Source organism: Macrotis lagotis, chromosome 1, assembly GCF_037893015.1.
Source record: "Macrotis lagotis isolate mMagLag1 chromosome 1, bilby.v1.9.chrom.fasta, whole genome shotgun sequence".
NCBI classification, from domain to species: Eukaryota; Metazoa; Chordata; class Mammalia; order Peramelemorphia; family Peramelidae; genus Macrotis; species Macrotis lagotis.
The window spans coordinates 303,290,884-303,308,232 of record NC_133658.1 but is presented as its reverse complement, the minus strand read 5'-3'; the positions used below and the strand labels follow the sequence as shown (position 1 = coordinate 303,308,232).

Below are 17,349 nucleotides of genomic sequence, written 5' to 3'. Positions count from 1 at the left end.
TAGTTGCCCTGCAACTAAAGTTTTGATCTAACATCCACAATAGGGAATGGGTTAGGAATTCTTTAATTAAGATCTGTTTTATACTTCTGTAGCCAATTATAATATTTTGCCAATTTGAAGCAAAGATTTCCTCCTTTATTGTCAATGACATTCAGTGACATTATTGGTTTGACTCTCATAAATATATTAGATCTTGAACTTATCATAATTCAGTAGTTTCACTTACTGTTCCTGTCATCTAGACATTTTCTTAAGGGAATAATAAAAAGATTACCCTTAATAATATTAATAAAAATAGGTCTAATTCATGAATTTATTAGTGGTACCAGGATCTTCTTTGGATTGTAGGATTTAGGGATATATGAGAGCTTTGAGGATCTTCTCTGCCAAGGATAGGATCTATTTCATCCAACTTAGATTTATATGGACATATACTATCATACATTAAAATAGCATTGAACTATTTATTAGAAACACCTATTTTTCTTTTTGAGGTAAAAATGGATGAAGATACTCAAAGCATGAGAAGGATAGATATTTTCACATCTACTCTGGTGTGGTGAGAATAGCAATACCTTTGACTTATTGACTATTTACATCTTTATCTTTGGAAAATAAATACAAGGACAAAAAGCCTTCTAAAATATTATAAGTTTCTAGAGAAGTAGAATAGAGACTAGGAAATGGATATGTGATTCCATTTGTATGGGAAACTACCTCTAAATCAGTGGAAGTTGGTATCACCTCTACAGTTTCAATCTTAGAAAATTGTCAGTACCACTGAGAGGTAAATTGCCTTGCCCAGGGTCACAGTATATGTCAAGGGTGGAATTTGAAACCTTCTTTGTCCAAGGTTAGTTCTTCATTAATTACGCCATATGCCTTCTCAAAGTTAGTAAAATAATCAGTGTGATTAAAATATGTGTGACTTGACAATTCCATGTAAAATTTAGGTATGTTACACTGAAACTAAAAATTTTTACAAAGCTCTGTTGCCATTCTGGCATGAGCATTTACAAAATCAGTCACCTCTGATCTTTATATTTTCTATTTATGCAGATTTTAATAAGAAATATCATGAAATTTTAAAGATTTCCTTCTTTTGTTGTTTCATTTATGATGTTGAGAGCTAGAAATGGATTTAAAACACTTATTACTTAATGTTGCTTATGAAATTAATTGACAGAGTACACTATCTGTTGTGCATTTTGGAGGTAGATAATAGTGATTCAGATGCATTTTTCAAGAAATTTACTTGACATGGTACATTCCACTGTGCTGTAGTGAAAAAGAGTCCTGAAATTGGAATGAAAAAGAGTCCTTGATTTGGAGTGAAAAGAACTGGATTTGAATCCTCTTTGTGCTTTTCACTTGCTGTAGAACCATATGCATTCATCCCCCTTGACAATAATAATTAGTAGTTTTTATAAAATGCTTTTCAGAACATGTAACTATTTCATTTGATCCTCACTATTAGCAGGCTACTACAGTTTTGGAATACCCCACTTTATAGAAAAGGAAATTAATTTTAAGTGACCTGTCCACACTCCTATAACTTGGAAGTGTTATACAGATTTGAAGCTAAATTTTTCTAACTCCAGAGTCACCATTCCGTTATGCTAAAGTATGCCTCCAATATTTTCTCAGAACCTCAGTTTCATCATCTACAAAATGGGAATGATAAGACTTTCACTCCTTGCCTAATGACATTGTTATGAAGAAAGTACTTTGTAAACCTCAAAGCACTATTTAAATGCCAGTTTTTATTGTTAAAAAGCAAATATAACATTTTCTGAAAATGATAAAGGTAACTTCCCAAATGTGATGAAAAACGCAGATATTACTCAACCATATAAATAATAGTACCTGTAAAAGAGGGCATTGTTTAGATATGTAAGTTGAGAAATCTACTTTTTTTGTGTGGCTTCCCTTTGCATTTGGAGTGACATGTCTTTAACTTAAATATTACCCTTTGGAAAGCGTAAACTTTTCCATGAGAAGAAAAATTTACCTATTTTGATATAGTAAGATAACTCTTCAGTTTGAAAAAAGAATCATTTCAAGCCATAGGGTGAAGTGCAGTAGATATAGAAACAAAAATAGAGCAGTCCCTTATCTCAAAGAGCTGATGTTTTTCTGGAGCAGCGTATGGAATATGCATCACAGATAAATGTGTGTTATAACAATTAGAAGAATAATGCTTATGCATACTTTATACAAAACATTTACAACTTCTGTCACTGACCAAAGAGCAAAATGGATGAAAAGCCTTAGTTTTGTAAAGAGCAACTTACTGACTCAGTAATAGTTGACCAAGTTTCCTGAAAACACCATAAGAAAATTGCCTTTGTTTTTTTGTGACTAAGCTTTGACTTAGTTCTGTCATGACTTAATCATTTTCTGCAGATATAAAAAATATACTCAAGTATACTGAGATCACTAGAGTATTTGGATTTAAATCACGCCACCAGCCCAATAATGTCAAGGAAAACTCCAATAAAATGTGATATTTTTTAAGATAGTTTTAATCCCATTGGCTGTTTTTTGCTTTAAACCATCATTATCTTTTTCTAAGTGGTTTTATTTTCAAATTAAGGGAGAATCATTGATATTATCAAGCTATAGTGGAACCACTGAAAAACATTAAGCGACTACTTCATCTCATGCAATCTTTTGCTAATGGTATCTGTATGTCATTTGGATGAGATAAATATAAATTTCTTAATATATGCCAAAGAAAGCTAGACATAGAACACTCATAGAGTCACTAATAGATCAAATTGATACAATAGTCAGAGTTGATACTTATAAATTAATTCATTGGATTCTTCCAGGCAAGACACATTGAACCTAGAGATATAAACTGTGGTTGGATAATTTAAGAGATTAGTCTTTTGAAATAAAATCTTAATGGACTGAATACATTAAAACAATACCTACAAGAAACTAATATTAATATATTCTTTTGATGTTATACAGTGGACCATGCCAGATTTGAAAGTATCTCAACAAGAACAAATACAATGTTAATAATACACTGGACCTACCACTGTAATATCTACAGTGATTTAACATTTTTTCACTGACAGATTTTTAGAGTACATCATCAATGTCATAAATTACAGAAATAGTTTTAGAATAAACGGACATTACTTCAGTAAATAGTAATAAAGTGTTAAGTGCCTGAATTTGTTGCATGAAAGTGGATTACTTCTGGATTGTACCTATGAGAGGATTAAGATATTAAGTAGAATCAAAAGGCCCTCCATGGGTAAGCTCTGCATCATAACATCTCAGTTTGAATTTAGAGGTCAGTGCAGATTGGGCAAGAAACTAGAAGCTGTACAATGTTAACACTGTAGGCTACAATTATTTAGCATGTAGTGAAGACTTAGGAAATCATGATCTGGTAGCCGGAATGATCTATTAGGTATCTCTATCTTTCATGACTGATGACAAATTTTCTCACTAAAAATATAGACCTCAAAATATCTTGGAGGAGTCAACAATAGAGTGTATTGGATATGAAACATTCTTATTGACTAAACTTTGTAACCCACAATCACCAGGATATAACATTGTTCCATTAAAAAAAAAACTAAAAAAAACATTTCTAATATGCACTGCCTTCTAATTCTCATAATCTATGTGTGGAACAAAAAACTTTCAAGTCATGGAAAGCTAGCGAAGAAATGAAGATCAGGTGGAAACAGGACGGGACCCATATCTCTTACCCTATTCATCCAATCTGTTTCCAGAGTTATACTGAGGGTGTTTTCAGCAAATCTACAAAAAAGTAAGCTTTTATCCTAACACTGAAAATTTTTTTTTATTTAAGGCAATGGGATGAAATGACTTGGCCAAGGTCATACAGCTAGGTTATTAAGTATCTGAGGTCAGATTTGAACTCGGGTACTCCTGACTCCAAGGCCTGGTTGGTGCTCTATCCACTGTGCTACCTGGCTGCCCCTATCTTAAAACTTTTATTCAGATACAAAAAAAGAAATTGTTTTACTCCCTTGTGCAATAAATATAATATAGTCCTTAAAACAGGAAACAGTAACATCTGTCCTAGAACCATTTGTATTTGAACTCCCATCAAACGATGAGAATTATTATTATTATTATTATTATTATTATTATTATTATTATTATTATTATTAGGATTTTTATTTGCAAGGCAATAGGGTTAAGTGACTTACCCAAGGTCACACAGCTAAATAAGTATTAGATGTCTGAGGTCTATTTTGAACACAGGTCCTCCTGACACCTGAGCCAGTGCCCTATCAACTGCACCATCTCGCTGCCCTGCAGAATTATTTTTAACACCATACCCGAATATGATCTCCAAGTATAACAAAGCATCTAATTAATCACATGTTGTACTTGGGTAGCATCAAGTGATATAGGTCTACTGAAGAAACATTAAATACCTCCAACTTATGCAGCCTTTTCCCAATGTTAGAAATGTCACTTGGTTTTAATAAATATAAAATTCTTAATGTGTGCCCAGAAAAGATAGCACTTTAAAATTTTGTACTTGAATTAGGAGGTCAAATTAAACAAATGAACAAGGATGCTACTTAGGATACCTTGAACCTCCTGAAGACAGTACAGAAGAAGCATAGAACTATTAAGGAGTATTTGGGACTGTTTATGCAAAGAGGCTTAAGACTTAAAGGGAAATTGCTATTTAAAACACTTACTTGCACCTGTGCAATAAACATTTAGAAATGTAAAATGGACCATAACAGATTTTGACGGTATGCAAACAAAAATTAATATTATATTAAATATGTGGGGTCCATCATGCTAAGGCAGCTATGGAAGTATGAACACTTCTCATCAAAATAGAGACAGAGGAGATTGATAAATATACTCAAGAGTATGTGATAATTTTAAAGCTTAGAGATAAATTCAGTGAATGATAGTAGTAATGCCTATGATAGGTACAGACACTGGATTTGTGGATTGTAACTGAAAATGGTTAATTTCTGTGTTGTGTAAAATATAATTGCTTCAAGAGGATAATTAAAAGGCATTCTAGGTTGACATATACACATGAACTTTAACCAACAATATGGAAACCACTTGTGTGACAATGTGCAAGTCTCTTCATCCCTCTTGACATCAGTTTCCTTGTCTATAAAATGAGGAAGCTGGATGGACTAGTGGGAGCTGGTAAAAAAAAAAGTAAACTAAAATCCAGTTTGACTGGTATAGCTCTAGCCCCCAGTATGTATGTGTGTGTGTGTGCGTGTGTGTGTGTGTGTGTGTATGTGTACATATATGTATACACACATATGCTAAGGCCAAACTGACCTCCAGGTGGGGTGGGGGCACACCCACCACTTTCCACCCTCTGTGACAGAGTTCAGTTTCCTAAGTCCCTATTCCTCTTTACTCATTTTCTTATTAGACCAAAAAATAAAATAAAAATTGAGAGAATACTCCCCAGGAGTGTAGACTACCCCACTGCCTTCCCTCAGGGGTTATGGGACAGCTTCCTAAATAGTCTCATCGCATCTCTTTTTCTAAAACTAAGGCTCAATTCTGAGTAGTGTTTTTGAACTGCTTCCTCCCCCCCCTTTTTATTCATTGTTATGAGGGCTCGTTTAGTCATTTTTCAATTGAGAATTCCTTTTTTTTTTTGGTTCTTTGCTATAAGAGAGTTATCTATGTTGTTGTGAATAGTGGTTCCTCTTGATTTTATACCTTTAGGTTATGTCTCTAGAAGTATTATCTCTTTGTCAAAGGGTTTGTTTAAGCTTAGTGATTTGGGGAGATATAGTTAGAAATTGCTTTTCAGAATGGTTGAATCAATTTACAACTATATCAAATAGTTTGTTAGTTTGTCTGTCATCCCTTAGACCTCCCTAAATAGTTGTTGTATTCCATTTTTATTATCTTTACTAATCTGATAGGCTTGATTTATAACCCTAACTTGCTTTATTTTGCATTTTGTTTATTATTAGGGATTTTAAACATTTTTTATATGGTTGTTGATAGCTTGGCTTTTCTTATTTTGGTAACTGTTCAAATCCTTTGATAATTTATCTATTGGGGTATGGTCTTTGTTTTTATGTACTTGTTTCTTATCCCTATATATTTATTAGATATCAGATCTTTATTAGAGAAATTTGCCTTTAAGGTTTTTCTCAGTTAACTATTTCCCTTTTAATTCTAATGACATTGATTGTATGTGTGTGTATGTGTGTGCATGCACATGTACGAATATGTAGTTCAAATTTGTATAATCAAAGTGTCTATTTTATCTTCTCTGGTCCTTTATATCCCTCTGAAAATTTCCCCTAGTCATATTTGTAAAAAGAATTTATCTTGTTTCTCTATTTTATTTATGATATGACCCTTTTTGTCTAGATCATATATCCATTTGGAGATAATCAATTTATGAGTATTTGGTAAATCCTACTATATTTCATCTGTTTTATACTTGTATCCTCATTGATTGCCAAGTATAAAGGATGAAATAATTCTGTTAGAAACTTATATTCTAATGATAGATTCAAGAATATATATTTCACAAATATAAATTTAATAAAAACAAACACCCACGAGTATATGTATATATACATACATATGCACACACACACACACACACACACACACACACATATATATGTATATATATATATATATATATATAATGTATAAATAAAATTAGTTTGGGAGAGAGTATTGCAAGTAAGGAACTAAGTAAAAGCTCCTTATAGAGGGTAGTACTTAAATTGCATCTTAAAGGGAATAAACAGCTACTCTAAAGGATGGGTTGCTGGTTTAAATCTGTTTTCTGCCAGACTGATTTCCACTTTTCCTATCAGTTTTTGTTGAGTAAGCTTTGGATCTTGTCCAACTCTTCATGTCCCCATTTTGGGATTTTCTTGGAAAAGATACTAGAGCAGTTTGACATTTCCTTCTCTAACCTATTTTAGAGATGAGAAAAGAAAGAAACCAACAAATTGTCCAAGTTCACACAGGTAGTAATTATCTGAGGTTGGATTTGAATTTAGGAAGATGAGTCTTCCTGATTTCAAACCCAGTGTTCTAATATACACTGTGCCACTTAGTTGCCTTTTTTTTTTTGTTGAGAAATTAGTCTTTTACCCTATAGCTGAAGCACAGTTGCTTCTGGACCTGTGTTCCCATTCTGGCCTACTAATCAACTTTCTGTTTGTTTTTTTTTTACCATAACATTATCAATTAATATTGATGATTACTTCTTTGTAGGCTATATTGAGGTCTGATACTTCCTTTTCCCTACTATTTTTTAACATTTTCCTTGGAATTCTTTTTTTTTTTTTAGGTTTTTGCAAGGCAAATGGAGTTAAGTGGCTTGCCCAAGGCCACACAGCTAGGTAATTATTAAGTGTCTGAGGCTGGATTTGAACCCAGGTACTCCTGACTCCAGGGCCGGTGCTTTATCCACTGCGCCACCTAGCTGCCCCCCCCTTGGAATTCTTGATCTTTTGTTCTTCCAGATGAGCTTTGCCATCATCATCATCATTATCATCATCATCATCATTATTATTATTACTTTTTATATATTAATCCTTTATTATAGTTTGATTGGTATGTCACTGAATGGGTCTTTAGGTAAAATTGCATTTTTATTGTATTGGCATAGCCCAATCATAAGCAAATAATATCTTAGATCAACTAATGAGTCTTTAATTCCTTAAATAAAATTTTATATTTATGTTAACATAATTACTGTGTTTGCAAGTGATTATATTCTGTAATTATTTTGAATTGACTTTCTTTTTCTTTCTTTTTTCATCATGCTTCTTTTTGAATTTTACATATTTTTTTTTACCTTACATGGTGTAATGAATAGAGAGAGCCATTTTTGAAGCCTGAAATATTTGGGTTCAAGTCCTTCTTCTGATAGTTCATGGCTGTGTGACCCTGGTGAAGATGCTTAATCTTTCAGTGCCTTAGACAAATCTCTTAAGACTTACTTGAATAGAAGGTGCTAACCTGCATTGATAAAGAGAGTTTCCTCATCTAGGATTTCCTTTGTCAAAGAAATCACAGATCCAGGATCTATCCACTTTCTTTTTTTTTTTCTCACACTTTAGATTTATTTATTTATTTTGAATTTTACACTTTTCCCCCCTAGTCTCACCTCCCTCTCCCCACCCCCCATAGATGGCACTCTGTTCATCTTTACATTGTTTCCATGGTATACACTGATCTAAATTGAATGTGATGAGAGAGAAATCATATCCTTAAGGGGAAAAAATAAAATATGAGAGATAGCAAAGGTACATAATAAGATAAGTTTTTTTAAAATTAAAGGTAACAGTCTTTGGTCTTTGGTCAAACTCCACAATTCTTTCTCTGGATACAGATGGTATTATCCATCAGATACCCAAAAACTGTAGCCAATTTTGCACTGATGGAACGAGCAGGTCCATTAAGGTTGATCGTCACCTCTTTGTTACTCTTAGGGTGTACAATGTTCTGGTTCTGCTCATCTTGTTCAGCATCAGTTCATGGAAATCCTTCCAAGCTTCCCTGAATTCCCATCCCTATGGGGCGGCTAGGTGGCACAGTGGATAGAGCACTGGCCCTGGAGTCAGGAGTACCTGGTTCAAATTTAACCTCAGACACTTCATAATTACCTAGCTGTGTTGCCTTGGGCAAGCCACTTAACCCCATTTACCTGGTAAAAACCTTTAAAAAAAAAGAATTCCCATTCCTTCTGGTTTCTAATAGAACAATAGTGTTCCATCACATACATATAACCACAGTTTATTAAGCCATTCCCCAGTTGATGGATATTCACTTGATTTCCAATTCTTTGCCACCATAAACAGGGCTATTATGAAAATTTTTGTACAAGTGATGTTTTTACCCTTTTTCATAATCTTTTCGGTGTATAGACCCAGTAGTGGTATTGCTGGATCAAAAGGTATGCACATTTTTTTTGCCCTTTGGGCATAATTCCAAATTGCTCTCCAGAAAGGTTGGATGAGTTCACAGCTCCACCAACAATGTATTAGTGTCCCAGATTTCCCACATCCCTTCCAACAATTATCCTTGTCCTTTCTGGTCTTATTGGCCAGTCTGAGAGGTGTGAAGTGGTACCTCAGAGGTGCTTTGATTTATGCTTCTCTAAGTAGTGATTTAGAGCAATTTTTCATATGACTATGGATCACTTTGATTTCTTTATCTGTAAGTTGCCTTTGCATATCTTTTGACCATTTGTAAATTGGGGAATGGCTTGTTTTTTTAAAAATTTGACTCACTTCTCTGTATATTTTAGAAATGTATCCTTTGTCAGAAGTACTAGTTGTAAAAATTGTTTTACAATTTACCACATTTCTTTTGATCTTGGTTGCAGTGGTTTTATCTGTTCAAAAACTTTAATTTAATTGAAATTATCTACTTTGTTTTTAATGATCTCTTCCTTGGTCATAACTGCTTCCCTTTCCATAGATCTGACAGGTAAACTATTTCTTGATCTCCTAGTTTGCTTATAATATTGTTTTTTGTCTAAATCCTGTATCCATTTTGATCTTATCTTGGAATAGGGTGTGAGGTGTTGGTCTAATCCAAATTTCTGCCATACTAACTTCAGTTTTTCCAACAGTTTTTAATTGAAGAGAGATTTTTTTTTAATCCCAATAGCTGTATTCTTTGGGTTTATCAAACAGCAGATTCCTATAATCATTTCCTGCTATTACACCAAGTCTACTCCACTGATCCACCATTCTATTTCTTAGCCAATACCAGACAGTTTTGGTTACTGAGGCTTTATAATATAATTTTAGATTGGTAGGGCTAAGCCATCTTCTTTTGTACTTTTCTCATTGAATTCCTGGAAATTTTTGACTTTTTATTTCTCCATATGAATTTACTTACCATTTTTCCTGACTCATTAAAGTAATTTTTTGGGATTTTGATTGGTAGGGCACTAAATAATTACGTTAATTTTGGCAAATTGTCATTCTTATTATATTAGCTCTACCTGTCCATGAGCAGTTGATATTTGCCCCAGTTATTTAAATCTGATTTTATCTGAGTAAGAAGTGTTTTGTAATTGTTTTCAAAAAGTTTCTGAGCCTGCCTTGGCAGGTAGACTCCCAAATATTTTATCTTGTCTGAGGTTACTTTGAATGGGATTTCTCTTTCTAGCTCTTTCTGCTGCATCTTGCTAGTCATATATAGAAATGTTGCGAATTTATGAGAGTTTATTTTATGTCCCCTGACTTTGATAAAGTTGCTAATTATTTCTAGTAGTTTTTTAGATGATTTCTTGGGATTCTCTAGGTATACTATCATGTCATCTGCAAAGAGTGAGAGTTTTGTCTCTTCCTTCCCAATTTTAATTCCTTCAATTTCTTTTTCTTTTCTTATTACTGAAGTTAACACTTCTAATATAATATTGAATAGTAGTGGTGATAATGGGCATCCTTGTTTCACCCCTGATCTTATTGGGAATGCCTCTATCCTATCCCCATTGCATATAATGCTTGTTGATGGTTTCAGACAGAAACTGCTAATTATTCTAAGGAACAGTCTATTTATTCCTACACTCTCTAGTGTTTTTAGCAAGAATGGGTGCTGTATTTTTTCAATAGCTTTTTCATCATCTATTGATATAATCATATGATTTCTGATAGATTTGTTATTGATATAATTAATTATACTAACAGTTTTCCTAATATTGATCCAACCCTACATTCCTGGGATAAATCCTACTTGGTCATTATCCTAGTGATAACTTGTTGGAATTGTTTTTTACTAAGATTTTATTTAACCTTTTTTTTCATCTATATTCATTAGGGACATAGGTCTGTAATTTTCTTTCTTTGTTTTAACTCTTCCTGGTTTAGGTATCGGCACCATATTGGTGTCATAAAAAAGAGTTATGCAGAGTTCCATCTTCACCTATTTTTCCAGAGAGTTTATATAGAGTTAGAACCAATTGTTTCTTGAATATTTTATAGAATTCACTTGTGAATCCATCTGGTCCTGGAGATTTTTTCTTAGGGAGTTAAATAATGACTTGTTGAATTTCTTTTTTCTTTTTTTTTAAATTTTTTCAAGGCAATGGTGTTAAATGGCTTGCCCAAGGCCACATGGCTAGACTAGGTAATTATTAAGTGTCTGAGGTAGGATTTGAACTCAGGTACTCCTGACTCCAAGGCCAGTGCTCTATCCACTGCACCACATAGCCACCCCTGAATTTCTTTTTCTGAGATAGGGTTATTTAGGTATTTAATTTCCTCTTCATTTAACATGGGCAACTTCTCTTTCCACTTTCAATCACTATTAATTAACACAATTTGAAAACCTTGTATAAACCTTTAGAGGAGTTCATTATGGGAGGATGTATGTGTTTACCAAGTTCTTTTGACTTTAGTTGCCCCTGTATTCTTCCCCCTCCCAAACAATCATCCCATATACAAAGTAATATATTTTTAAAGAAAAAAAGAAAAAGAAGAGGAAATGAGTATAAATGATCAATGTGTTGAAAAAAGTCTGATAATATATGTTTTGTACAATGGTTGTAGACTTACCACCTCTGCAAAGAAATTTTTAGTGTCTTTTCATTTCTCTTCTTTTGAGTTACACTTGTTCTTTATAATTTTGAATATTAAAGTGAATATAAATATTTACTTTTGTTTTTTTGTTTGCTCTTTCCATTTATTTAGTTTTTGTGTGTATATATTTTTTGTTTTTGTTTATTCACTGTTTCAATCCATGTCCATTTTCCTGTGCTTCTCTGTATTCATCATATTTGTCATTTCCTACAGCACAGTTAAGATTCTATTACATTGATGTGCTACAATTTAGCCATTTCCCTATTGATGGGCATCTACTTTTTTTTCTCTCCCCCAATTCTTTGCTCCCACAAAGAAAGAACTGCTGTAAATATTTTGGTGTGTGTGAGGACTTGCTTCTTAACAGTGACCTCCTTGGCAAATAACCTCCAATGGAATCTCTGAGTCAAAAGGTATGGGCAGTTTTGTCTTTTTTCTTTTTTGCATAATTCTAAATTATAGTTTCACCTGCAATTTACTACTGTTTACTTCTTTACAACTGTTTTGATACTGTCTATTCCCATCTTTTACCATTCTTATAGCATAACTTCTTGACAAGATTAAGAGACAGTTTCTTAGGTAAATGTATTGTCTCTTACTATCATTTATAAAATGGGCAGCATTAGATCACCTGTGCTCACCTATCCTGTATTCTTAATTAGAAAAGTTCTATTTTGACGAAAATTGTTTATCTAGCATGGCATATTATTAGATAGATTATGGCACAAGTTTTGTTGCTTCCTGATTTTTTCTTTTGGGTAAAAAAAGAAAAAAGATCATTAGGATGGTTTAGGGTAGAAGAGCAAGGGGAGAGGAAGGACAATGTTTAATTAAGTTCTTTGTTCTTTTGAGACCTGCTCTTTAAAGGGTCTTCTGGAGGATGGGGGGGAATGCAGAAGTATATTGTATGCTGTTGGCTTCTGCACCTCCACATCTGTATGTTCAATTGAGATTCCTGTTCCGCCAGTCTAGACCCTTTACAGGATTACATTCTCTCTCTCTCTCTCTCTCTCTCTCTCTCTCTCTCTCTCTCTCTCTCTCTCTCTGTGTGTGTGTCTTTGTGTGTTTGTGTGTGTGTGCGTGCGCGTGCATGAACAGAGGGATGGATCTCTTTCAGTTGCCAACAAAAGACATCCTCCTTTATCATAGAGCCTAACGTGATATTTGACAGTTCAGAGACAAACTGGGAGTTTGGTAGAATGGAATACAGTACTTTACTCAATTAGCTGCAGAATGAAAGATGGGGAGACAGAGTTGTTTTGTGTCTTCTGAGACTGCTGGGAGAGACATGTCGGCCTCTTTTCTCTGAGTTTTGATTCTGTATTAATTTTAAGATTTCCTTAATTGGTTTAAAAAAAAAAACAATCAGCACATGGTGGATTTTCTTTGGCAGTGGAATAATTCAAATGAGTTTAGTATATCCTCCAGTTGACTTCCCAGTTGTGTCAGTGATTTTTGCCGACCACAGGAAAATGTATAACAAATGTGAGATGAGAGTACCTTGTCAGACAGGGAGCACTTCATGTGGGTAGCCTGAGACAGGAGCAGGAGAGACCCAGCGCACTAACAGGCTAGCTCACATGATCTGCCTACCGGGCTGACAGTTCTCGTCTTTGTTCTCCTTGCCGACCCACTTTCTGCAAGTGATTTGTGACACATTTTGTGGTAGATCAAATGAGTCCCTGACACCTGATTGCCTGGTGTTGCTTGTTTACAGTTGCCTTCCCAGGACTCCTAGACTAGTTGGAAGGCTTAATGTACTGCAATTAAATTTGCATCTGCTTTGTGATGGGAATGTAAGGCATTTGTCCTGGTATTTGTGAATCTCATCCTGTAACTCAGGCTATCATTGACCATAAAGAGTCTAAAGAATGAGAGGTTTGGACAGCTACACTAATATTTTATCTCCTTCTACTTATTTAATTATGCATATTAAGCAAGTTGATTCCTGATTTCCTGACTTCCTTTTGTTTGTCCAGGTTTCTACTAGGAAAAATAAAGCCTTAATGTAAGTGTTGTAGCTTGAAGGAGATAGGAAAAAAGAAAACAAATACCAATCAATCTGCATTGGTTCAACACCCTTGGAGTGTGCCTTTCTCAGAGATGCTAATGAATAATTAAGTATAACCAAACACAATCTGCTGGTGGTATGGTGTTATTCACACTCACTAATAAATAATTCCCTTTGGCTTTTATACAGCAGCTCTAAGAACTGACTTCTGAGACTCCAAGATCGGCTATTTGTCAGTGTCCTTGGGGCATTATGAGCCAAAGCTCAACTTTGCTATATACTTTAGAGTTGGACTCCTAAATTCTCCTGGTTCCATTTGGAAAGATGTTTTTTATCTGTCCTAGTCCTTCCTTTTCAGAATAACAGAGCGAAGCCCTTTTGTAAAATTCTGAACCAATCTAACTAAGCTCTCCATCATATATTTGATGCCTAATACCCAATTCATAAGCATGGTGGAATGAGTGGGAGGGTGCTAGATGTCCATGTCAAAAATACTAGTTTCAGTTCTTTCAGCATGTATATTGTTAGAATAGTAGAGGTGGAAGGGACTTAAAAATCATTGTTTCCATACTATTATATAAATATGTAGATGAATTGGAAGACACTTCAGTGTGTATTTGTTGAGGAGCTTGTGAAGAATCTAAAATCTTTAATTAATAAAAAATTTTTAATCTTAGTGATGCTCCTCTGGTGTCTGCTTTTATTTTTCTTTCCTTATACTTTTCCAGATTTCAGGGCTGCTTACACAACATAATTATGTTTTGATATATAGGGATTTATGCTCTGTACAAATTGTCCTATTATGATGCAGGTCTATTTATTTTTCCCTGGTGTAGGTGGTAAGAAAGAGAATGTTCTGGATGAAGAGGATGATGAAGATAATGATAATGAAACAAACTACTGGATTCACTCATCATCACAAACAAAATTGTTGTCCACAATGACCCCGATATAACATTGACCAATGAAATTTTAAGAACAAGATTTTTAATAGACATCTCTGTACTATATCATCTAATCTCCATATTATATGAAAGGACAAGCTTACAAGAGCAAAAGACTTGAAATTATTTGGAATATAGATCATTTCTATCTCCTCTCTGCCTTTGGCGCAGTCCCTAAAATTCTTTATACAATTAAAAAAAGTTGTTTTTTTTATCTACCTACACGTTAGTTTACCAGACATTAAGTGACAATTTTGACCTAGAATCATTCTATATCTGAACTTCTTTCTTTCATGATCACAAATTTCTCCCAGAAATAAGCCCTATCTGTTTAATGCCAATACCCTAATGATGATGTTGTATGGCTGTGAGTGATAGAATGCAATAGTCTGTGAAGAATTAAAACCAAGTACCTCTCAGAGGGTAGTGGAAAGGTGAAGGAGGGATGTGAGCAGGCTGCAATTTATAATATAAGGAATCATGAAGAACTCGAATAAGGAAATCATCAAAGAAGTCTATGAATGAAAACAATAATAGACTGGTCACTTGTCAAAATGAAGGATAGTGTGGAGCAGTCTGTGTGCTCTACTGACATCCTTGCAATATTGAAGACATATTCAAAGGGCCCTCTTCTTTCTCTCCCCACCCCCACCTCCAGAATGTAGAAAAGAACTTAGGAGAGAAGAGGGGCAGGAGTTACAAAGGAATCACATTATTTCCCCCTCCCTTCTATATTTTAAGGGCTTTGTTTAAGTCAGTTTTTTGAAAAGGTTAACCTACAAGTCAGAGAACCAACTTTAACTTACTCCTTTAGATTGATGATTTGATTTATACTAGCAATATAGACTTCTAGTTTTTACAAATTTAATTGCTTATCTCCCTGTATGGAGGTCATTTATATAATATAGCCCCTTATTCATAGAAAATCTGAGATTCAAATTTTAGTTATTACTTTTTTTAACCCCAGTCTTGAACTTTTCAATCTCAAAATAGCTGTGTTGAATTCAAATTTGATTTTATAAAATCACCCTGGCTTGTGTCTGTTCCTCCCATTCTCTACCTTAGTCCATATAGATTTTCAATTTATTTAACTTTAGAGTCATACTAAAATTAAATTCTTAGCCACTATTGACACAACAATTATGTGGTTCCAGAGTAATTTTAACACTGTTTTGATGACAACAAATAGTATCAACAGGGCAAGAATTATCTTGCCAGGACAGGATCAACCTGGCCACAATTATTTTAATTAATTACATTTAATTAAATTAATTAGGTTAATTCAAATTAATTTATCTCCTGTGAAATGCTAAATGAAGTTTATGGTCATAATAAACCTGTACTCTTAAGGTTTCAAGATGTGATAAAGTAAAGCTCACCCAGGCATGGCCTTGTATTACACAAATGCTTCAGGAAGGTTTACTGGGTAGTTAGCTTGTTTTAATTAGAGCCTAAATTTGGTCTCTGATCAAAATAATCTGTTCTGATGAGATTGGGCAAAGTATGACTATGTAATGAGATTTACAGCTCCTGCTCTAGAAACTTATACAATTTTTGCTGATTTGAATATTCTCTCCTAAGTGTTAAATCTCTGTTTTTCCCTTCACATGTCACTAGCTTTGTATAACTTACAAAATGCTTGCAGGGAATTTTCTGTTCCCAAGAGAACCCATAATCTGACTGTAACTCTTACTTTTTTTTTAGTGTTTGGTGCCATTTTCAGTTTATGTCTTTCCTAATTACTGTAAACCCTCCTGTATCCCCACATACAAGATGACTGCCCTCTTTGGGGTGAAAGGCAGCTCTTGTTTTCAAACCCCGGAGACCATGCCCACTGTGATTCTTTATAAAGTGTCTCTTTAGGAAAGACCCTGACCAATTGTTTTCCCAAACTTAAAAAATGTAACAGTTACTCCCTTCTTTCCCAGTTTTCCTTGTCTAGAAGTTGCCCACTCATTTATAGCTAGGTTTTATGCATTATTATTATTTTTTTGCTTCAGAAGATCTAACTCTCCTAATAAGGATATTATTTTCATGTACAAACCACCTAAGCATTCTCTGTAGTCCTCCCTCTGGATACTGACCCATTCTCAGTCTGGATCTGCTTTCATCCCATTAACTTAGTTCACATACTGGGGACACCTTGTTTTGTGTGCAGTACACATCCTTATGAAAAATTGCCTGCAAATTGAATTTTTAAAGTAACATGTTAGGGTAATTTCATGCTTAAAGGATTCCTCTTGAATCTTTTTAAAATTCCTTTTTTTTCAGTCACACTCTAGTTTATTTTAGTTTATTGGTTAAGTTTGTGTGTTTGCCTGTTGGATTTTTAAAAGTGAATCATATGCATTTTGGTTATGTGTTTTTCTTTTTTATTGAAAGAGGTTTTAAGATGGACTTTACCTGCACACAGGAAGTCCATCCAAGTGTCAACGTGGGTAGCTCACCCCACAAAATCCAAGCTTTTGAGAATATATGTAAAAGAGCTTTGAGAATCTGAGAGTATAAAATCTCAACATCTCATATTTAGAATTAGAAGGTACTTTAAAGGTCATTCGATCCAACCCTTTCATTTCACAAATGATGAAACTGACTCTCTGAGAAGTGAAGTGACTTGCTCAGTCAGGGTGACACAGGTTTTAAATTTCAGCAGCAGGATTCAAACCCAGTTCTTCCTCATTGCAAGTCCTATCCTCTTTCTCTTCCTCTTCTTTCTCCTTCTTCTCCTCATCTTCAGAATGGAGGACATGAATGAATCTGCATAGAAAAACATTTCTGCCCATCTTTATTCTTTTTGGTCATTTCCTCAACAACTTGCTGA

At 34.1% G+C, this 17,349-nt stretch overlaps 1 protein-coding gene across 9 annotated transcripts in view; it reads left to right on the top strand.

Moving 5' to 3' along the window:
* FTO (FTO alpha-ketoglutarate dependent dioxygenase) overlaps positions 1 to 17,349 on the top strand; it is a 477,648-nt gene that overhangs the window by 52,273 nt on the left and 408,026 nt on the right. Inside the window, exon 2 of one of the 9 annotated variants that reach the window (XM_074211304.1) lies at positions 11,890 to 11,986. The exons of the other annotated variants lie outside the window; for them this stretch is intronic. Within the exon in view, the coding sequence (XP_074067405.1) occupies positions 11,966 to 11,986 (21 nt within the window). The 5' untranslated portion in view covers positions 11,890 to 11,965. The remainder of the gene's footprint in view (positions 1 to 11,889; positions 11,987 to 17,349) is intronic. 9 annotated transcript variants of the gene reach the window in all.